Source organism: Schistocerca serialis, chromosome 3 (genome assembly GCF_023864345.2).
Source record: "Schistocerca serialis cubense isolate TAMUIC-IGC-003099 chromosome 3, iqSchSeri2.2, whole genome shotgun sequence".
Classification (NCBI taxonomy): domain Eukaryota; kingdom Metazoa; phylum Arthropoda; class Insecta; order Orthoptera; family Acrididae; genus Schistocerca; species Schistocerca serialis.
This window is the reverse complement of record NC_064640.1, coordinates 645196612-645221935: the sequence shown is the minus strand read 5'-3', so window position 1 is coordinate 645221935 and position 25324 is coordinate 645196612. Positions and strand designations below refer to the sequence as shown.

Genomic DNA, 25324 nt, shown 5'->3' with positions numbered 1-25324 from the left:
ATATACATGTAACACCGTACATTGTAACAATCCCAATGGAAAGACAACATTAAACTTAGTCTCAACATATTTTTGAGTTACTCACCTGACAGATATGTACTGGCTACCAATTTCTGGAAAGAACGTATCACAATTGTAGTCCTTCAAAATATTGGTTATATATAACCTGTGACAGTATGAGGATTTCATCATTTCCTGTAAGAATAACAAAAGAAAACTAATACCTGGAATGACAGAATTAAATACAGGTTCACACATAAACATTGCAAAGATCACACAGTAATGACACTGCACATTATAACAGTTTGAATGTACCAAGTCTCAGGAAATGTGTGAGTCTACCACACGCACTATGTGATCAAATGTATCCGGACACCTGGCTGAAAAGGGCTTTTAAGTTCGTGGCGTCCTCCATCGGTAATGCTGGAATTCAGTATGGTGTTGGCCCACCATTAGCCATGATGACAGCTTCCACTCTCACGGGCATACATTCCATCAGGTGCTGGAACGTTTCTTGGGGAATGGCAGCCCATTCTTCACAGAGTGCTGCACTGAGGAGAGGTATCAATGTCGGTCGACGAGGCCTGGCATGAAATCGGCGTTCCAAAACATCCCAAAGGTGTTCTATATGATTCAGGTCAGGACTCTGTACAGGCCAGTCTATTACAGGGATGTTACTGTCGTGTAACCACACTGCCACAGGCCGTGCATTATGAACAGCTGCTGCTCAGGCAGGTTGAAAGATGCAATCACAACCCCCGAATTGCTCTTCAACAGTGGGAGGTAAGAAGGTGCTTAAAACACCAATGTGAGCCTGTGCTGTGATAGTGCCATGCAAAACAACAAGGAGTGCAAGCCTCCTCCATGAAAAACACGACCATGCCATAACACCACCACCTTCGAATTTTACTGTTGGCACTACACACGCTGGCAGATGACGTTCACCGGGCACTTGCCATACCCACACCTTGCCATCGGATCGCCACATTGTGTACCGTGATCTGCCACTCCACATAATGTTTTTCCACTGTTCAATCATCCAATGCTTACACTCCTTACACCAAGCGAGACATCATTTGGCATTTACCGGCATGATGTGTAGTTTATGAGTAGCCACTCAACCGTGAAATCCAAGTTTTCTCACCTCCCGCCTAACTGTCATAGTACTTCCGGTGGATCCTGAAGCAGTTCGGAATTCCTGTGTGATGGTCTGGACAGATGTCTGCCTATTACACATTACGACCATCTTCAACTGTTGGCGGTCTCTGTCAGTCAACAGACGAGAATCGGCCTGTGCGCTTTTGTGCTGTACGTGTCCCTTCACGTTTCCACTTCACTGTCACTTGGGAAACAGTGGACCTAGGGATGTTTAGGAGTGTGGAAATATCACGTGCAAATGTATGGCACAAGTGACACCCTGACCACATTCGAAGTCTGAGTGTTCTGCTCTCTCACAATATCCAATGACTACTGAGGTCGCTGATATGGAGTACCTGGCAGTAGGTGGCAGCAAAATGCACCTAATATGATGAACATATGTTTTTGGGGGGTGTCCGGATACTTTTGATGACATAGCGAATGCACATAAAACACTTAACATATTTAAAGAATTTTGTTTATTTTCCTTCACATAGACACTGAAGCATGATGAAATAAAAAATATTTGCAATCGTTTATCTTAATGTCACTATCCCATTTTACTATTCATAATCAGCATATACCTTATTTATAGGTAGTACCCCATTTTACTATTCATAATCAGCATATACCTTATTTATAGGTAGTACAGTTTGTGATTACTGAAAATCAGTTCACAGTTTGCCAGAGTAGTAAAATATGTAAAGTCCACTGTTCAGTAAAAAGGAGAGAGTTTGGAGCTTAATGTCATGTTAGGATGGAGCACAAGCCCAGACTGGGATAGGATGAGGAAGGAAATCAGCCTTGGCCTCCTCAAAGGCAGGATGGCTGGCAAGTATCTGAATCTCAGTCCTGAATGCAAGTCCAGTGTCTTAAAGTTTACATCATCTCACTCAGTGTCATTACTTGGAGGTCAGAAACAAACACTTATCACAACTATCAATTCTTTATGAAAACTGCTTGTTTTTATTTGCAAATCCAGGAATGAAGATAATATGTTACATATCAGCACACTTTGCACAGAGAACATTAAATATGAATAAATTGTCAAACTTATTTTTCCATTTTTCACATTTTATTCTTCTTTCAGTTCTATATGGCAATTTACAAATATTTACTCATGTGTTTCAGTCATTCAAAAACACAATTTCTCAGAATCTACTAAATAATGGTTTATTTCAGCTATTATCTCTTCATATGATGGGATTTTCTTTTCATTAATCCACTTTCTCCAGTATTCACAAAAAAAACATCACGAAGTAGCCAAATCTAAAAAATTGGCAGATGATGTAGCAGCTTTTAGCACAATTTCACAATTTTGACTGTGGTGCCTTCAGACATGTGGGAAGGTGCATTACTCTGCTGAAATAAAATCCTTTGCTTAGTAAAATTGGGTAACTTTTTCTTCAACTTTTACAGAAATTTGAATACAACATTATACTATGTGTAGTAACCTTTCTGCATTTTTGATGGGGGATGGGGAAGATCCGTTTTCACCAATATGGTGGAAATCCAAAAATTACAATGTAACTGAAGATCCTGTCAATAGCTTCTCCATAGCTAAAGTTTCTTCTAGAATATTAAATATTTGTTATTTTCTATGTTGTTATCTTGCATATCTATAGTCAGCAGCTGCCCAATAGGATATAAAAACACTGGCCTTTCCCCAAAGGCTTCTCTTTGTGTGTGTATATACATATATATATATATATATGGTTATAATAGAGGGAAACATTCCACGTAGGAAATATATATCTAAAAACAAAGATGATGTGACTTACCAAATGAAAGTGCTGGCAGGTCGACAGACACACAAACAAACACAAACATACACACAAAATTCAAGCTTTCGCAACAAACTGTTGCCTCATCAGGAAAGAGGGAAGGAGAGGGGAAGACGAAAGGAAGTGGGTTTTAAAGGAGAGGGTAAGGAGTCATTCCAATCCCGGGAGCGGAAAGACTTACCTTAGGGGGAAAAAAGGACAGGTATACACTCGCACACACGCACATATCCATCCACACATACAGACACAAGCAGACATATGTCTGCTTGTGTCTGTATGTGTGGATGGATATGTGCGTGTGTGCGAGTGTATACCTGTCCTTTTTTCCCCCTAAGGTAAGTCTTTCCGCTCCCGGGATTGGAATGACTCCTTACCCTCTCCTTTAAAACCCACTTCCTTTCGTCTTCCCCTCTCCTTCCCTCTTTCCTGATGAGGCAACAGTTTGTTGCGAAAGCTTGAATTTTGTGTGTATGTTTGTGTTTGTTTGTGTGTCTGTCGACCTGCCAGCACTTTCATTTGGTAAGTCACATCATCTTTGTTTTTATATATATATATATATATATATATATATATATATATATATATATTAAAAAAACACATCTCCTTTCCCCCTCCCTGTGTCGACTTCTACTTACCCGATCTCTGTATCCATCTCATCCTCCCACCACTATTTATCTATCTCATCCTCCCCACTCTCTTTATCCAACTTCTCCTCTCCCTTCTTCCTTTTCCACCTGTCCACTACCTCTTTACACCTTCCTCATGGCTCCTGCATCTGCCCCCCCCCCCCCCCCCTTCCTGTATCTCTCTGTCCATCTCCATCTCCTGCTCTCTCTCTGATCACCTCCACCTACGCCTACACCTCCACACCTCTCTGATCATCTCCTCCTCCTCACCTCTTCGCTCTGCATGTCCCCTCCTCCCCGTCTCTCTATCAATTTTCTCCACCTCCCTCTCTCTGCCCGTCTCATCCTCCCTGCTCTCACTGTCCACTTCACCCTCCCCCACTCACTGTCTCCTCGGCCCTCCTCTCTTTATGCAGCTGTGCCCAGCAGCACATATCTGCAAGACATGCCATTACTACTCACACAAAACCTCTTCCCCTCTGTCTATTCTTCTCTTCTTACCCCAACTCTGTCTGTCAACCCCCATCCCTCCCTCCTCCTCCTCCTCCTCCTCCTCCTCCTAGCCCCTCTCTTGCTGTCTATACTTTCCTCCCCCTCTCTTTATCACTTCCTCGCCATCTCTTTCTGTCTGTCCCCTCCTCCTCCACTTCTCCGTACACCTCATCCTCCCATCTCTTTCATTATCAATTTCCTCCCCCCTCTTATTGTTCAGCAGCATCCATCCGCAATTGTAGACCCTGTTAGGTATGCTGATACTACACACACAAAACACCTTTTGTGTACAGCAGCCTACTAATCAGGGGTTGAAAAAAAAACCCTTTTTGCCCCCATCTTTCCTTTTGTGGCAGCTAGGACTTTCTGAGCCCACAGCACTGATTTTCATGTAGCAAGCAGCATGTGCACCAAATTTGGTTGAAATCAAACCACTGGTTTAGGAGGAAATGCTGGACACATGCACAAATACATACATAAATCCTGTTTTTTTTATATATAATTTGCTAACACCCACAGACCACAATACATGGTCAGCACTTCTCTGCGCATATGTACACAATCGAAGTCTATCACTTGTGGGTCATACTATGCAACAGAGCACACAACCAAAATTATTTTATTTTTTCCTTCTATCCTCTTGAATAATTTTCAAGGCAAAAAGTTCTATTTCATGAACACTCTTCTCCATTTAGCCAAAGAAACAAATTTTCTGTGTACCGACTACCTTCAGACTGTCTCACCAGTGTTATGACAAAAAGATCCAATTGAATTTCTCAGATCCAATTGAATTTCTCCAAATATATAACAGTTGCTTGATATCAGAGATAAATGAAAGATGTAATTAAAACCCCCTTTCAAATTTCAGTAGTTAAATTGTTTGTAACAAACCTAGTCACTTCCATCGTTCTTAAGAAATCTCTCCATAAATAATTTACAGTTACTTTGTGCTCTATCAAGGTTCCATTAGTATGAGGACTGTTCAAAAAGTATCCTACTTTTATTTATAAAATCAATATTTATTCAGACATTATGTTTTAGTCACCATTGGCTTCTACACACCTCTCCCAATGCTGCTGTCACTGCTGAAAACATCAGTGGAAAGCCTCTTTTGGTATGGTGTGCAGCTGCTCCGTCGAATTCTGCATAATTTTTCCCTGTTCTGAAATCTGGTCCCTCTCAGAGTCTTTTCAGTTTAGGGAAAAGCCAGAGGTCACTTGGTGCTAGGTCAGGGGAATTGGGAGTTAGACAAAAAACAGCCATGTTGAGGTGGTCAAAAAACTGAATTAAGTAAGAACAATGAGCAGGTCAATTATCGTAGTGATGGCACCAACTGTCCACTGCCCGCCAGTGTAGCTGTTTGGTCTCACTGCTTCATGAAGATGATGCAGGACCTCTTAGTAGTACTCCATATTGACACTGGTACTTTCTGAGGCATACTCATGATGGACCACACCACTGGAGTCAAAAAAGATGGTCAGCAAGACTTTCACACTACTGCGGACCTGCTTCGCTTTTTTGGGTCTCAAGGATAATGGATGCTTTCACTGTGATGATTAGAACTTTGTTTCTGGGTCATACCCGTAAACTCAGAACTCATCACCAGTGATCACTGTGTTAAGAAAGATGGGATTACTGTTCATAGTATACAGCATGTTCTTACGATCTCCAAAGTTGCTTATGCTTAGTTGTTAGCAAGTTTGGCACAAGTTTTGCTGAGAGCCTCCTGAGGTCCAAATGTTCTGTTAAAGTAGAATGAATAGATCCTATACGAACTTTAGCTTCATCTGCAAGTTCTCTGATTGTGATTTGTCTAGCTTGCATCACCAGATCGTTACCTGATCAAGAACAACCTCATTTGTTCATAAATTTTGACAGCACAGTCTACGGAGAGCAGCGGCCTGATGTTTTATTTAAGTTACAACGAACAGTCGAGATCGCAATATCGCAGGTATCACGATCAACGATCGTGATGCCACAAGAAATCTAATAGATTAAATTCATTTGGTTTTACTGTTCTTAAACTGGTTGCATTAGAGATTGCATTCAGTTGGTAATGGCATGTTCATTGCTGTAAGAGGTAGTTTATCTTGTAGGGAAATTGAATTAGTTGCTGCGACTTAGTATGGGCAGATGTTATACTGAACAACCTACCCTCGATATGCTGGCAAAAATACATGTTTAAATTTGGTAGTAAGCATAAAACATCATCCAATATTGCACTAAATGGTTGCCGAGATAATTATTTTGAACAAGAAGTTCAGGACCCCAGTCAAAGTGTAAGCAGTTGCAATAACATACTAGACCTCTTAAACAAATATTCCTCAGTAAATAGGAAGCGTAACAAAGGATATAAGGACTAGTGACCACAATGTCGTCGTAGCACGACTGAATACCATAATATCCAAATTCATCAAAAGTAAAAGTAAAATATATCAATCTGAAATGCAGATAAAAAGTCACTTGATGCCTTACTGAGAGACAGTCTCTATTCCTTCCAAACTACGTAAGCACAGATCAGATGTGGCTTAGATTCAAAGAAATAGTATCAACAGCAGTTGAGAGATTTACACCAAATAAATTAATGGCAGGCAGAACTGATCCCCCATGGTACACAAAACAGGTCAGAAGACTGTTGCAGATGCAACCAAAAAGGCATGCCATATTTATAAAAACCCATCATCTCCAAGGTCAATGATCTTTTACAGGAGCTCAAAATTTCAATGTGAGAGGCTCTTAATGGTTTCCACAAAAAAACTCTGTCTCAAAATCTGGCAGAAAATCCAAAGACATTCAAGTTCTACATAAAGTACAGCTGAAGCAAGACACAATCAACACCACCATTACAGATGAGAGAGTTGCTGAAATGGGGTTACCAAAATTCCACCAACCAAAAAAAGTTTAGAAATAGTCTAAAAATTGTTCGAGGAACCTTCTGCTGACCATTTAAGTGTAAATGCAGAGTATTCATGTGGATGTATAGCTACATCTTAAGTCAATTCATTGTCCCACTAAGACTTGCAAAATATGCACACACTTCAAACAAAAGCACCAACGCTACTGAAAACAGGTACACTGCAAAGTCAGTTCACACAACAGCAACAATAAGAAATTGTACAGTCTTACAATAAGAAATTTTACAGTCTTACAGGAAAATTAATAGCAGTACTAAAAGTCATGTAAATTTAACAGTTTTCCCTGGATTATACTACTCAACACCATTAATTAAAGTGTATTATATGCTTCAGCTTAACAGGGTGTACAACAAAATTGCAGTCCAACAGCTTACTTCTTTAGTAATGTGTATGGTTTTATATATTCCCCTCCTTTTTCCCTTCATATTTTCTGGGCTTCATATATTAAACCCAATCAATGGTATTAAATTTTGTTTAGTTGGCTAAAAACATAAAATATGATTTTCCCAAATACAATCTATATAGTAAATTTTATCAACTATTTCTCATAAGTCGTTCCATGCCAAGTCAACTCAGTTGCCAACCTGATCATCTCCAATCTTCATCAAATTTGGTGTGTTTGTTGAAATAATGCTAAATTACAGAATTGCAGCGTAGTATGACAGGAATAATGGCAAACTGACATTCTGAAAATCTGTGTAAAATTTGACAAACACTGCAGACAAAAATGATTTTAACTTCTTTTCCAGTAGACAGAGATCTGCAAAACAGGTAATTTTGGAAGGTCTGAGAACAAGCTTTCAGATAATAAGCAACATGGCCATAAACAAACAATGTACACAGTTAAGATCAGTAACTTAGCGACCTAGAATATCTCAAACCAGGTCATGTTCAAAACTAATAAAAAACATACTTGCTTCATGTTTCACTACACAACATAGTAAAAATTAAAGTTGGGATGACATTTCAATAAGGAGACATAAATTAATAAGAACATGTTCCGAAAGAAAAACCACAACCTGTCACGTCATAGCAGTGACTAGTGTAGTGAAACCAGGGGTAGGATGTAAAAATGTTGTAGACACTAACAATCAAACAAAATTAATGCAGGGGAATGACTTTATCACCTGTATAATGGGATCAAATGATGTGGCAAAAAAATGAAGCAACTGTTTTGTGAAAACGCTGCAGAATTTTCAACAAGATAACAAATGCAAAAACACAGTAGTTGCCACACTGCCTCATATGCTTGATCTAATTTATAGTTCATATGTAACCAAAGAAATTCGGAAAACAAACATTACAATAAGGAAACTATGTTCACAATATGCTAAGTGCAATGTACTGGATATAAGCAACCTGCACCGATATCTGCACACAAAGCGTGGACTGCATTTGAACTATGAAGGGAAAAGGTTTGTTTGTGATCGTGTTAATGAAATAATTAAAGAACGACTTTTAAGGAATAGAACTATCTTATCAGTTTCCTATACATCCTTCCAACAACAGCGAGGAAAACAAAATGAATAAGAAAGAAGAACGAAAATAAAAAACAATACTGGTGATCCTAATTTCAACTAAAGGTATGTGATGCTGTAAATACACTATGTGATCAAAAGTATCAGGACACCTGGCTGGAAATGACTTACAAGTTCGTGACGCCCTCCATCAGTACCGTATTTACTCGAATCTAAGCCGCACTTTTTTCCGGTTTTTGTAATCCAAAAAACTGCCTGCGGCTTAGAATCAAGTGCAAATTAAGCGGAAGTTCTGAAAAATGTTGGTAGGTGCCGCCACAACTAACTTCTGCTGTCGAATTATGTAGCGCTACACAGGCATGCTTTGCAGGCACAAAGATAAATACTGGCGCCAAAACCTCTGCGTCAGTAAATTAAAAAAAGGCAGAAGATGAGCTTTTTCTCTTCGCCTCGAGTTTCGACCACTGCATTTTCATTTTCATACATTATCCAATGAAGTAAATACAAATTCCGTATTGGTCATCTTCGAATATAGCAGCATTCCAACGTACTACGAAAATCCGACTGGCAAGACTGTTTGGGATGTTTGTCAATATGGCCAACTCTGCATTCTGAATTTTTTCCTACCTGTGACAAGAGATCGTTGCTAATAGGAACTTTTATGAATTGTGAATCACATGCAGTATTCTCTTCACCATAAAAATAAGATGAATATAAACATTTTGCCATGTACTCTTTCGTATTTGCTGCTATCTCATTTAAATCCTGTCTGCCTAATAAACTGCGAAACTAGAGTGAGACAACAGCAAACGCGGAATAATATACATATCATGTCATGTTTATATTCGTATTATTCTTATGCCTAATAGTGATACAGTCAGAAATGAAGCACGGCAATTGACAAGATTTTTAAATCTAAGATGACTAATTTCTGTGCAGAATGTAATGTACTACAGAGGCATCTGCAAAGATTTTCAAACAAAGAAAAATTTTCGCTAAACTCTCGTTCAGAACATCTATCATACGCAGTCTATTATTTGGTTCTTGTTGATCATTATCAAAGAAAGCAGCAGTGTAAGTAACAACAAATAGCAGTCTCCTGCCATTGTTTTGCTAATGAGACAATTCCTCTCTTTTTTTAAATTGTAAGCTGTGTTAGCGCGCACAAAAGCAAGTCATGCCGCAAGCGGCGACAGGTCGTAAACACACATTATCAGAATGCAACAAACAATGCGTGGCACAGTACAGTAATGCATTTTCAGCTTAGAGTGACGTAAACACCTATAACAAAGAGAACGGCACTTATCAGATCAATGAAAAATAAGCAGTCAATTCAAACCAGACGAAGCACGTGAAAATGGAATGGTACCCGTATAAATATGGACGGAGTACCTGACGCATAGCAATGGCTACATGGTAAAGCTTAACTGCTAAGCTTAAGACTCGAACCAAGCTACTGTAGCTGTATCATCATTCATTCGATCTAAATTGTCTCTCATATTACAGTAGACCAACTTTGTTTCGATTTGGAGGTGCAGCCTAAAACTTTTCTCTCCCTTGGAATTTCGAGTCTCAAATGTCAGGTGCGGCTTAGATTCGAGTGCGGCTTAGATTCGAGTAAATACGGTAATGCTCGAATTCAATAAGGTGTTGGCCCACCCTTAGCCTACATGACAGCTTTCACTCTCGCAGGCATACGTTCCATCAGGTGCTGGAACGTTTCTTGGGGAATGGCAGCCCATTCTTCACAGAGTGCTACACTGAGGAGAGGTATCAATGTCGGTCGACGAGGCCTGGCGAAATCGGCGTTCCAAACCATCCTAAAGGTGTTCTATATGATTTAGGTCAGGACTCTGTGCAGGCCAGTCTATTACAAGGATGTTGTTGTTGTTGTTGTTGTTGTTGTTGTTGTTGTGGTCTTCAGTCCTGAGACTGGTTTGATGCAGCTCTCCATGCTACTCTATCCTGTGCAAGCTTTTTCATATCCCAGTACCTACTGCAACCTACATCCTTCTGAATCTGCTTGGTGTATTCATCTCTTGGTCTCCCTCAACGATTTTTACCATCCACGCTGCCCTCCAATACTAAATTGGTGATCCCTTGATACCTCAGAACAGGAATGTTATTGTCGTGTAACCACTCTGCCACAGGCCATGCATTATGAACAGGTGCTTGATCGTGTCGAATGATGCAATTGCGATCTCTGAATTGCTCTTCAACAGTGGGAAGCAAGAAGGTGCTTAAAACATCAATATCAATGTAGGCCTGTGCTGTGATAGTACCACACAAAACAACAAGGGTCAAACCCCTGCATGAAAAACACGGCCACACTATAATGCCACCGCCTCCGAATTTTACTATTGGCACTACACATGCTGGCAGATGATGATCACTGGGAATTCGGCATACCCACACCCTGCCATCAGACCGCCACATTGTTTACCACGATTTGTCACTCCACACATCATTTTTCCACTGTTCAGCCATGCAATGTTTACGCTCCTTACACCAAGCAAGGCATCGTTTGGCATTTACTGGCATGATGTGTGGTTTCTGAGTAGCCACTCGACCATGAAATCCAAGTTTTCTCACCTCCCGCCTAACTGTCACAGTACTTGCAGTGGATCCTGATGCAGTTCAGAATTCCTATGTGATGGTCTGGATAGATGTCTGCCTATTACACATTACGACCCTCTTCAACTGTTGGCAGTCTCTGTCAGTCAACAGAAGAGGTTGGCCGGTACGCTTTTGTGCTGTATGTGTCCCTTCACATTTCCACTTCACTATCACATCCAAAACAGTGGACCTAGGGATGTTTAGGAGCATGTAAATCTCGCATACGTACGTATGACAGAAGTGACACCCAATCATTTGACCACGTTTGAAGTCCGTGAGTTGTGCAGAGCACCCCAGTCTGCTCTCTCACCATGTCTAATGAGTACTGAGGTCTCCGACAGGGAGTGCCTGACAGTAGGTGGAGCACAATGCACCTAATATGAAAAACATATGTTTTTGGGGGCGTCCGGATACTTTTGATCACATAAGGTACTAACCCCAATTATCAAATCATGAATATGCCAGATCTAAAAATTTATCACCATAATGTGAAATCCATGCGTAATAAGATCGATGAAATTAATGTACTATTAACAGATGAACTTAAAGATATCTCAGTGTTATGCATTTCTGAGCACTGGCTTAACCCAGAATTAATTCAGAATATGAAAATAAACAAATTCATTTTGGCTTCTTATTACAGCAGGAAAAACAGCAAGCAGGGTGGGGTGGCAATTCACAAAGGAAAACGTAGATTTTATTACCCTACCTGACTTAACTAGAGCAAATGTTGAAAAGGATTATGAAATTGCAGCTATACAAATTATTCAGTTTAACTTGGTTATTACTACAGTTTACAGATTACCATCTGGAAATTTTTAACTTTTCTTAAACACAATGGAGTCATTGTTAAATAAAGTAAATAAAATGTATTGCGAGTTGATAATCTGTGATGACTTCAATATTGATTTCCTCACAAATAGAGAGACCCTTTTGAGCCCTGCAACATCCTTTAATTTAAAGGTCAAAGTAAAATCTGCTACCCGAGTAACAGAAACTTGCCAAACAGCTCTAGATCAATTTCTACTCAATAAGAGTTTACACACACTTCACTACAAATTTTCAATGCATGTTTTAGTGACCATCTTGCTATAATATTAAGCATAAAAGTAGAAGGCAGTATTATTAACAACAAATCTTTAAGAACCTCATGTAGAAGTTATAATCAGGATAAAATAAACTACTTCAACAGCTTATTACGGAAATAAAAACGGTCAGAAGTGTACAAAATGAACGACATAAATGAGAATTCAACATTTTAATTGATACATTAACCCATTTCTTTCAAATTGAATTTCCACTGAAAACTGTAACCATACAGGGGAACTCTAGAAAAAATAGCTGGACAACAAGGGGAATAAGGGTTTCATGCCAGAAGAAAAGACTACTGCATGAAATTTGTAACTCAAAAAATTCCTCACCTGAATTATGTGCATTAAAAAAAAAAAAAAGGGACTCCAGAATATTAAGAAAAGCAATAAAAGCACTAAAAATTATGCATAATGATGAATACATTTATAATTCAGCTAATAAATCAAAGGCTATGTGGAGTATTATAAAAAAAGAATCTGGAGAATACAGACAATCTTGCAAAAATATAACACTATCACAAAAAAAATAAAAAAGTAACAAACCCCTTAGAAACAGCCAACACTTACCAATTTTTTCACAGGTGTTGCTGATAACATGTTACAATCAGACTTACATAAGAGCAACCAGGCACATGAATATAAAAAGTGGATGTAGAGGATCAATGTACTTCAGTTCTGTTTCAGAAGATGAAGTAGCTACAGCAATGGAAGGACTAAAAAATTCCAACTCTGCAGGCATTGATGGTGTACCTGCGACAATATTAATGAAGAGTGTATCAAACCTAATTGAAATACTCACACACTTATGCGACTGCTCACTTCAGGCAGGCACTTTCCCTGATGTACTGAAAACATCAAAAGTTATTCCTGTATATAAAAGAGGTGAGAAGGAATAATGTAAATAACTACAGACCCATCACAATTTCCTCTTGCATCTCAAAAGTATCAGAAAAAGTTGTGTATGACAAATTTATAAAACTTATAAATAAAAACAACATCCTATGTAATGAACAAATAAGAGGTCAACGACAACTGCTATTTATGAGTGCCTCAATTCCAGTCGAAACCTGATGGACACAAAACAGCAGTCAATAGGAGTATCTATTGACCTGTCAAAAGTTTTTGACATGGTGGATCATAATATTCTGTTATCAGAGCTTGAAAGATATGGTATTCGAGACTGGATCAGTTCCTTCCTGACTAATGGTTAGCAGACAGTGTGCATCAAGCTTACAAATATCAAACTAAAAACTGTATCTCAACACTTGGTGTTCCCCAAGAATCTGCAATGGGACCCCTTCTGTAAATAAATGACCTAAACTTAGACGTTGATGCACATAAAACAAATATATTTCCAGATGACACCACAATTCTACTAAAAGGAGATAGCAATGAACATTTACAGCAGTCAGTAAACATGGTGTCAAAACAACTTAGCAGCTGGGCACAGAATAATCAACTTGGGGGAAAAAACACCATTGCACTAAAATTCTAACATTCCACAAAGCTACTAACATGGGTGCGTTTATCCCATGAGTCTCTAGCAACGACGAAATAGTTGGTAACAGTACTGAAACCAAATTCTTAGGACTTTAGCTGCAGAGCAAAGTAAAATGGAATACGCATATTGAATATCTCAATGTAGAACTGAGCAAAACATGTTACCTTCTTTGCTCATTAAAATCATGCTGTAGTGAGAAAACAGTAATGAATGCATACCATGCCTACCTTTCATCCTCATCTTTGATATGGGGTCACTTTCTCGGAAAACTCTAAAACAGCTAATAGCACTTTTAAACTAAAAAAAACGAGCCATTAGAATCTTGTTTGGGTGCAAGCCTAAAGACTCTTGTAAGCCTCTGTTTAAGAAATCTGGTATTCCTCCATTACCATGTGTATACATTATGGTTACCCTTTTATTCTTCAAAATACATGTAATAGGTAAGGACTGCAGACTGCAAAAAAATGGTGATATACATGATCACTTTACCAGATAAAACAGAAACTTATACATAACCCAAATTAGCAAACCTCTGTGCCAAAAACATACTTTTCACATGTGATTAAGCTTTATAACAAACCTCCTGAAAACATAAAAGCTATTACTGAGATCAACACCTTTGGAAAACCTCTAAAGTCATATTTACAGCATCACTGTTTTTACTCCATTGAAGACTATTTGAATTTATGAAGTCCATTGAAGAATATTTAAATTTATGAAGTGTATTACATAAATACTTATGTATAAAGTGTATTATCTTAAACAAGTGCATCTAGAAATGACTTTAATCTGTACATTTACAACTTGACTTGTCCAATTTCTTATGCACAAGCTGCTTTGTAGACAAGAGGACCAATAGATACAATACAATACAAAAAACATATCTAAGTGATGCAACAAAACAATACAAATAGTATGCAGACTAAAATTAAATAAATAAATGAATAAATAAAAGACAAAGTATTGAAAAACGTGCACAATAGCTGTATGGGTAGGCTAATAGCAAGCATCTGTAGTATGCAAAATATGATATAACCACCCCAACAAAACATGTTTGCAAGGCACGGAACATAGGGTTGGGTTTACACAATCATGATGACAAATTTATCACCAGGACTTTTATGTCTCAATACTTGGTAGCATGATATAATAATGTTTGTGCATCTTTTGGTGAAAGAACATAAATTTGGCCCATTGCTGTTCTCACATGAACGTTTGTAAGAATGTCCTTCTTGTCTACTATAAAGATGTCAAATTTCTTGGGGTATACAAATGAAGGTAAAGGGCCATGAGGATTTAGGAAGCTAATTGTCACCCCAACAATGTCTTTATTGCCATTTAAAACATATCCAACATATCAATAACCTTCCTGTATGCACAACCCTGTGATATCACGGAGGTGAGGTTAGAGATTCATTTCTGATGTTTGGTGAATTGGGAAAAACTTTCATTTGGTTGTTATTATGACCAATGAGAATAAGACAGTGTAACTTGTGGATACCTGCAATTGTGTGAATTTGTACAAACAGATCTCAAAGGAGAGATTCTCTGTCATATTCACAGTTTGTTGTACAATGAAAGTGACACTGTAATGTTCTTGGAACACCACTCGAACAACTGCCTGAGTGTCATTATTTACGAGTTGAGATGCACTGCAGACTGGCACAGCCAGCCAGTCTCTTGACAACACTAGCGATACCATCACATGGTCCATTGCCACGTAATGTGGCAAAGAAATGCCACAATGCACAGATCCAAAAATTACTCTGATGAAATAATTTTCTAAAATTCTTGCCGTTCTTATACTGGGCTGCAGCACCATCTCAGAAGTAATACATGTACTAGGGTATTCCATGGACATGGGATATCACGATATTAACCAAATGGCATTGGAAAAGATGAACATTCACAGTGGTGGTATGATAACAAATGAGATGTGATCTACTGCACAGGTTTCTGGATGTCTATAATAAACAACAAATATGTGAATGGTCGACTGTGCACTGTTCCACTAAAACCATGGACTTAACCTGCAAGACAAATGAGCAATTCTCTGCAAGTGTCCCATATCACAACATATTCATTGTCACACACTCTTTCTTTCAGATGTTGTAAAAATTCAGACTGTTGAGTGACTATGAAGGAGTGCTGCAGGACATTTTTCGTTTGTCTGCAAGGTTTTCCAAGATGTCTTCCACAGAAGACAGATATGTCTGAAGAGTTGTTCTATCTGTAGATGCCCACAGTTTGTATGTTATTTCATGAATTCAATTTTTGACAAACAACTCTTCTAGAAATGTGGTGAATAAATGTGCACCTCAGCAGTTCTCACAAGTTTGCATATAGCATTTTGGCTGTGCAGAATTACAAATTATCTGAGGAAGACAATGTTCGTATGTGTTGACAGTCTGCATCGCATGTCAGCTCTTTCAGGTTGAGGTAAAAGTCACATAGTACAATCTACTCGCAGTTTTCATAGTTTATGTACAATATATGTGCACAACATTCATCAAAATACTCATTGCAGACTTGTCCATTATCTAATATACGTTTTCTCAATTTACCTTGCAGCTTTAGTTTTTATGATGAAACGTGCATTAAATATGGCAAAGTACATATAAAAATGGTGTGAATGCAAACATTAGACTTTGCTACAGGCCAATCTAACACCACAACCTTTATTTAGCATTCATATTCATTGCCTTCTCCAACTCTCAACCAAATTATCACCTTATCTAGACCTCATATTGCACTACAGCTCAGTCTGTCACCACAACTAAGATTTCAAGGGGTGGGGTCCAATATCAAACTCAATCTGACACCCTCCAACCTAAGCTTCATAGTTTGGTGAATACTGCATACACACATACTACAGCTATCATCTGCAACAGCTAGAACACAATTCTTTAGTAGTAAATGTCAGAATTTGGATAATCTGATTTTCAGTTCTGGATGTTCATCTTCGAATGCTCGACACATCTCATACAGGTTTCTCAACAACAATCGTTTTTGTTTATGAACCCTGGGACTATTTTCCTTGACACAAATAAAATCCTTCTTGCCGAACAAACTGCAGCTTATGTCTTCCCTGTTGTAGAATTCTATAAAATGATTCACAACATGTTCACCCACGACACATTAAGGTCTTTGATTAGGATTTGTTAAGATACCACATTATTTGACTAACTGTTTTGCTTTTTTCACTAAATAGTTTGAAGCTCCAAATTTGTTTTCAATCTATCAAATGCTACTGCTGTATCCTGCTGCTAGCACAAGAGTGAGAGTGTGCTGATTGTGGCCTCACCATGAATGTGTACTTAAATCAACCGCCAACTGTATCAGGGTGGGCCAGACATTAGAGGCCACCTGTAGGAAGCTTACACACGGCACAGTCTCTGTTGCAGCATCTACCAGTGACTTGTGCCTACATACGTGCGGAGCAGCACTGACTTACTCTCATTATGTTCTTTTAGTTTATACTGTGGTCATCAGTTGTTCTGTGTTTCACTTATGTCACACCTTTTGTATGATTCTTTTGTTTTGTTACATGTGGAGTCATGACAGGCTTATTTTCGTTATTGTTCAGAGGTTTATGAATAACACCATATTTGTGTTACTTGGATCTGTTTTCTGTATTACTCGGTTACTACACGACTAGCGCAAGTCACCTGTAGGCGGCATGGTGGAGACCATTCTGTGCTTCCCACAGGTGGCCTCTAGTGGCCGGCCCACACAGACACAGTTGGCGGTCGATTTAAAAGTCTACACACATGATGACATTACACTTAGTATAAGTAAAACTTATGAAACTATGAACTGTTTGCACTGCTGCCATCCACGGCTCAGTTTATGTTGGAGTCTCCCAATTATGTGCTGCTGCCAGGGTCCTCGTCAATGGCAGTGCATGAAAGGCAATTTGCAATACATCATCGCACCTCTGATATTCATCCTCCAACTCTTGCACCATTCTGCAGTGGCCTTTGTTTGAAGAGACTCGCCAAAGTATCATATCTAGTCAACCAACTGGAAAAAGAAAACTATATTGCAAAGGTCCACCTCCTGCACGTTATCGTTATCGTCACACATGATCAGACTTTTCTGCACACACTATTTTCATAACCTTAGGGTCTTATTTATCAGTGGTTTTTTTTTTAACTGCCTGCACTCGCATGGTGCATTACCCAACACAATTACTGATCAGAGTGGAAAGTTAGGAAGCACCTTTTTGTAAAATCATTTTTCAAAATTAGCAGAGTTCATCTGCTCCCGATAATCGTTCAGTGACGATTTAGCCAAAACTAGAGCTGTTCTTCCTTGAAAAACATTGTTGAGGCATCACTTCCTATTATAAGCCTACTGCGGGACTTCTCCACGCTGTCATGCCCACCGCACCCGTCTGTTAGTAATTTCCACATCTAAGCCTTATCAGTACAGGTTGTGACATAGCACGTTGATTCTTCTTCCCGTCTGTTATGTCTTTCTACATCCATAAAAAAGCATTTTTAAATACATTTATCTGTTGGTATGTAAAACTCAGATAAAAATCTCAAGTTCTTTTTTAGACTGAATTTCAATGGAATTTGTTATTAATAACATTAATTTGGATGTTCTTATTCTACTGGTGTAATTATTTTTCATTAGGGCACCATTAATTAAAAGTTGTGGTTAATTAAATTATATCACTACAAGCAAAAACCCATGAGCTAACACATATATTTTAGAAAGGTGACATGTCATTTGAAAGTTAAGCATTACGACTTCCCAGTACTGGAATACATTACTTAACGTATTTTTAATGACCTAAAACTAATTATCTTCAATAATAATTGAGACTTGAAATTCATAAGCAACCCTACTTTCCATTGCAGATTTCATAATAATCACTGTTAGGTTCTGAATTTTGACTATCTACCTTTGTTAGGTTAATTTTTCTGTACAAAATGACTAGCACTGATTGATTGACTCACTAATTAATAATTTCATGTAATTCACTCTGATTTGCAATATGGTGCACATAAATATAAGCAATGCGATTCTGACCAACAACATTTTCTGTAAATCAAAATCATATTAGTTCTTGAGGTTCATCAAAAACAGTAAAATCCAGCCTATCTGAATTTCAAAGCATTAAGCAGTTTTCAAAATAACAGTTTGTTCCCACGCAAGTCTTTGTAAGACCTTCTCAGTGATGAAAAAGTCAGTCCACAGTTTGAAAATAGATGAGTAACATCTATGTTTGAGCATACTCTCAGTGTTGGTTCATGTCAGAAATATATTTGTTCTATACATGAAAATTTGTGCAACAGTCACTGCAAAACTCAGGAAATCTGTGTGTGTGTGTGTGTGTGTGTGTGTGTGTGTGTGTGTGTGTGTGTGTGTGTGTGTGTGTGTGTGTTTTTTTTTTGATGTCATCCATTTTTTAGCAAATAACATTCCATATTCATTTAAACTTTCAGTTTTGAGGCAATCAAGACTGGCACTACTGAGGACAAGAGTACAAATTTAAGATCAGATCTGTCGCAAGGTGTCATCTAAATAGTTGGTTGCACACAAGCAGGTTTTAGCTATAGGCAATGGGTATTTCTGATGAATTCTGGGAAATCTGCACAACCTATCTTTGTGTTTGTGGAGACACAACCTTCTGGTCGTTACCTCTAGTTCTCTGAAACAGTGATCCTGCCTCCTCAGCTTACCGCACAAGAGTGGATTTCTGCAACGGACCACGTTCAGGAAGTCCAACAGTTATCCGGTGGTTTTCATGTGGCAACAAATTTTAAATGCTCCAAGTATGGGGAAAGAGTGAACTAATGGCGACATCAAAATATCCACAGAAATAGCCACATACTAATACATCACAGCTATAAATGGTGCTGTGGCGAAAATCTAGATGTCATGTAAATTAAAAATTATAATTTATCTGTATTCCACACTTGCAGTTGGTGCATTTCACCCTATTACATGTTTGATGTTTGTGTGGCATTCCACACTCAAGTATGCATTTTAATTCATTTTTAATTATTCAGCATTTAATTTGAACATCTCATGTTGACTTGTCCACTTCCGTGGCTTAGTAGTCAATGTGGCTAGTTGCCATGTGGAGGACCCGGGTTCAAGAGGTGCCACTAGACTGAGTAGTAGTGGCACCAGGTCTGTTAAGCCAACAATGACCAGGAACTGCCCCTCCATACCGCACCCACATGATGGCACTGACTGATTACTGACACTGCAGTCAGTCAGTCCCAGCTGACCAGTGTGTGTCCAGAACTCCAATGCTATTATCCTATGTTGACTAAAGGAATGATGAATCCAACCACTACAACTTTCACAGAAATATTTGTATGTAATAGATATATTTGTATCTATTCATCTCTCTATTTCGGTTTCACTTGTTAATACTGGGACACATTCATGTACTTTTATTTCAGCCAAAATTTTCGGAGATGGATCAATATGCAGACACATTTGGCCGGCATAACCAATATAATTCGTTAAGTAATCTATGTTGTTGTTGTTGCTGTTGTTGTTGTTGTTGTTGTTGTGGTCTTCAGTCCTGAGACTGGTTTGATGCAGCTCTCCATGCTACTCTATCCTGTGCAAGCTTCTTCATCTCCCAGTACCTACTGCAGCCTACATCCTTCTGAATCTGCTTAGTGTATTCATCTCTTGGTCTCCCTCTATGATTTTTACCCTCCACGCTGCCCTCCAATACTAAATCGGTGATCCCTCGATGTCTCAGGACATGTCCTACCAACCGATCCCTTCTTCTAGTCAAATTGTGCCACAAGCTCCTCTTCTCCCCAATTCTATTCAATACCTCCTCATTAGTTATCTGATCTACCCATCTAATCTTCAGCATTCTTCTGTAGCACCACATTTCGAAAGCTTCTATTCTCTTTTTCTCTAAACTATTTATCGTTCACGTTTCACTTCCATACATGGCTACACTCCATACAAATACATTCAGAAACGACTTCCTGACATTTAAATCTATACTCGATGTTAACAAATTTCTCTTCTTCAGAAACGCTTTCCTTCCCATTGCCAGGCTACATTTTATATCCTCTCTACTTCGACCATCATCAGTTATTTTGCTCCCCAAATAGCAAAACTCCTTTACTACTTTAAGTGTCTCATTTCCTAATGTAATTCCCTCAGCATCACCCGACTTAATTTGACTACATTCCATTATCCTTGTTTTGCTTTTGTTGATGTTCATCTTATATCCTCCTTTCAAGACACTGTCCATTCCATTCAATTGCTCTTCCAAGTCCTTTGCTGTCTCTGACAGAATTACAATGTCATCGGCGAACCTCAAAGTTTTTATTTCTTCTCAATGGATTTTAATACCTACTCCAAACTTTTCTTTTGTTTCCTTTATTGCTTGCTCAATATACAGATTGAATAATATCGGGGATAGGTTACAACCCTGTCTCACTCCCTTCCCAACCACTGCTTCCCTTTCATACCCCTCGACTCTTATAACTGCCATCTGCTTTCTGTACAAATTGTAAATAGCCTTTCGCTCCCTGTATTTTACCCCTGCCACCTTCAGAATTTGAAAGAGAGTATTCCACTCAACATTGTCAAAAGCTTTCTCTGAGTTTACAAATGCTAGAAACGTAGGTTTGCCTTTCCTTAATCTTTCTTTTAAGTAAGTCGTAGGGTCAGTATTCCCTCACATGTTCCAACATTTCTACGAAATCCAAATTGATCTTCCCCAAGGTTGGCTTCTGTCAGTTTTTCCATTCGTCTGTAAAGAATTCGGGTTAGTATTTTGCAGCTGTGACTTATTAAACTGATAGTTCGGTAATTTTCACATCTGTCAACACCTGTTTTCTTTGGGAATGGAATTATTATATTCTTCTTGAAGTCTGAGGGTATTTTGCCTGTCTCATACATCTTGCTCACCAGATGGTAGAGTTTTGTCAGGACTGGCTCTCCCAAGGCTGTTAGTAGTTCTAATGGAATGTTGTCCACTCCGGGGGCCTTGTTTCGACTCAGGTCTTTCAGTGCTCTGTCAAACTCTTCACGCAGTATCATATCTCCCATTTCATCTTCATCTACATCCTCTTCCATTTCCATAATATTGTCCTCAAGTACATCACCCTTTTATAGACCCTCTATATACTCCTTCCACCTTTCTGCTTTCCCTTCTTTGCTTAGAACTGGGTTTCCATCTGAGCTCTTGATATTCATGCAAGTGGTTCTCCTTTCTCCAAAGGTCTCTTTAATTTTCCTGTAGGCAGTATCTATCTTACCCCTAGTGAGATAAGCCTCTACATCCTTACATTTGTCCTCTAGCCATGCCTGCTTGGCCATTTTGCACTTCCTGTTGATATCATTTTTGAGACGTTTGTATTCCTTTATGCCTGCTTCATTTACTGCATTTTTATATTTTCTCCTTTCATCAATTAAATTTAATATTTCTTCTGTTACCCAAGGGTTTCTACCAGCCCTCGTCTTTTTACCTATTTGATCTTCCGCTGCCTTCACTATTTCATCCCTCAAAGCTACCCATTCCTCTTCTACTGTATTTCTTTCCCCCATTCCCATCAATTGTTCCCTTATGCTCTCCCTGAAACTCTGTACAACCTCTGGTTTAGTCAGTTTATCCAGGTTCCATCTCCTTAAATTCCCACCTTTTCGTAGTTTCTTCAGTTTTAACCTCCAGTTCATAACCAATAGATTGTGGTCAGAGTCCACATCTGCCCCTGGAAATGTCTTACAATTTAAAACCTGGTTCCTAAATCTCTGTCTTACCATTATATAATCTATGTGATACCTTTTAGTATCTCCAGGGTTCTTCCATGTATACAACCTTCTTTCATGATTCTTGAACCATGTGTTAGCTTTGGTTAAGTTATGCTCTGTGCAAAATTCTAACAGACGGCTTCCTCTTTCATTTCTTAGCCCCAATTCATATTCATCTACTGTGTTTCCTTCTCTCCCTTTTCCTACTCTCGAATTCCAGTCACCCATGACTATTAAATTTTTGTCTCCCTTCACTACCTGAATAATTTCTTTTATCTCATCATACATTTCATCAATTTCCTCATCATCTGCAGAGCTAGTTGGCATATAAACTTGTACTACTGTAGTAGGCGTGGGCTTTGTATCTATCTTGGCCACAATAATGCGTTCACTATGCTGTTTGTAGTAGCTTACCCGTACTCCTATTTTTTTATTCATTATTAAGCCTACTACTGCATGACCCCTATTTGATTTTGTATTTACGACCCTGTATTCACCTGACCAAACATCTTGTTCCTCCTGCCACTGAACTTCACTAATTCCCACTATATCTAACTTTAACCTATCCATTTCCCTTTTTAAATTTTCTAACCTACCTGCCCGATTAAGGGATCTGACATTCCACGCTCCGATCCGTAGAACACCAGTTTTCTTTCTCCTGATAATGATGTTCTCTTGAGTAGTCCCCGCCCCTCTTCAGGAACCACACGTTTGTCTGGCCTCTCAACAGATACCCTCCGCTGTGGTTGCACCTACGGTACGGCTATCTGTATCGTTGAGGCACGCAAGCCTCCCCACCAACGACAAGGTCCATGGTTCATGGGGGGGGGGAAGTAATCTTGCTGCATACGAAATCTAACAATGTAGCACCAAATATTTTCTACGATGATAAGACTCTGGCAACAGCAATAGCTTTTGTTATCATGGGGGCATCACAAGAGTTTGAGAGCTTAAAGAATCTGACTGGACACTCAAAAATCCTGATTGTTGATGTTTAGGCTTACACTAATTTGCGATTTAAAGCACCAGAAATGTACATTTTTTGAAACCTTTGTTCAGTAAACTGCTTATCTGCTTGCGTACCCATTATTTTTTCTTTTCAATCTTATCACAAATGGTGATTCTACCATGGGCAATTTTAGACTGTCTTCATTTTCAGTTTCTCAATCAATGTGCATCAAACACGAAGCTATATTTTTCATTCTTGCAATCAGATGACCCCTTTATCACATGAATGATCAATACGAAGTAGAAAATTATGTGAGGAAAACTTGGTCCTGCAGATAGAAAATACCTCACATGTTATTTATTTTCGCTTCATACATTATGTACATTTAATTTTATGTTAATTACATGTGGCTCAAAAACAGCATACAGTAGTACAAGTTTTCACCAAGGACAATTTATAGCAATGTTCTTCTTCTTCTTCTTCTTCTTCTTCCTTCTCCTTCCTACCACCCACAGAAGCTGTGACCCATACATTTCAACAGGATCTCAACATCATGCACCAAAGTAAAATCAAATTAAGATAACCAAACACAGTTTTGGGCCCCACTCCTCTCAACCACAATTTTGGAGTTCAAATCCCACGAAAATAAAATAAATGCAATAGAGAGAAGGCTGACTCATTCATTATCCACTAGTTCAAGAGAGATGAAAGCTACTGAGGAGAAAGAAAATCCAATGGTATTGCGAGAAATTTTTGTATCTAAAATTCCAGAGAAGTTAAAAAAATACTGCTGATGAAAATGTAGCTGACTACTTACCACAAACAGTGGTTAATTTGTCTGCAATTTAGAAGATAAATATGTAGAGAGAGAAAGAGAGGGAGGGAAGGGGGGGGGGGGGGGAGAGAGAGAGAGAGAGAGAGAGAGAGAGAGAGAGAGAGAGAGAGAGAGAGAGAGAGAGAAGCGCAAGTAGGACTCACGCTCTCATTCCCAACATATTTATGTATAGATGATTGATAACGATGACAAAAATTTCGTGTGGCTCAATGGCCTGGTGAAAGTCTTTCAATTGGACATCACTTTGGTGAGTTACATGGCCTAACCTATCACAGTTATCCAACCAGGGAAGGGGGACCTGTAGTTTAATGTGGAATCTGAACTACACATTGTTTCTGGTGACTCTTCACAGCCTTTAGAGGTGAAGGCTAGATTGAAACGAAGACTGAGAAGTGTGTGGTCTGACAGATTCTATCACATGACCTCTCTCTTTCTGGACAAGCATTTTAGTGTTAGACCACCAGGCCTGATATGTACATTAATAGTTCATCTATAGGTTTTGCTGAGTAAGTTTGCAAGTATCAAAATATGTGACATACATGACTGTATCTTTTGACTACATTGACTTAGAAGCTTAAATTTTCAGATCACCAAGTGACTGCAGACCTTAGTATGTGGCATAAATTTCAAGTTGATACCCCTGACCGCTTCTGAGAAATAGGTGTCTAACTGTCAGATAGACAGATGGACAACAAAGTGATCCAGTAAGGATTCCATTTTTTCAAATGAGGTATGGAACCCTAAAAAAGAGGAAAAAGAAAATGAAGTGTTCAAAGAAAGAAAGGAAGACAAGCATAATTTGCATCCTACATATTCCATAAAATAGATTCCCACAAAGATTTTTATTCTTTTTTATATATAAGTATTAATTTTTATCAGAATATGCACTAAAAATAAGTCTTAAAGGACTGTTTTATTTACTACTCACGTCATATACAGAACTTCCACCAATCACCCACACAGTTTCTACATCTTGCCTATTGTGCAAATCTTTGATGGCATCTTCCAGGCTGGTATGAACTATTACTTCTTCACCAAGTGACCTGAAACGTGAATCACCAACATTAACAGATGTTTCATTCTTCTACCTGATATACCAAAGTATTAAACTGTAGTGGTAAAGTACAGAATCAGCCATAGTAGAATTCA

At 38.6% G+C, this 25324-nt stretch overlaps 1 protein-coding gene across 2 annotated transcripts in view; it reads right to left on the bottom strand.

The window, feature by feature from the left end:
* Positions 1 to 25324, bottom strand: part of LOC126470532 (dihydrofolate reductase) — a 113056-nt gene that overhangs the window by 29997 nt on the left and 57735 nt on the right. For both annotated transcript variants that reach the window (XM_050098454.1, XM_050098453.1), the window contains exons 3-4: positions 25104 to 25218; positions 86 to 195 (exon numbers count right to left, since the gene is read on the bottom strand). In XM_050098454.1, the coding sequence (XP_049954411.1) occupies positions 86 to 195; positions 25104 to 25218 (225 nt within the window). The remainder of the gene's footprint in view (positions 1 to 85; positions 196 to 25103; positions 25219 to 25324) is intronic.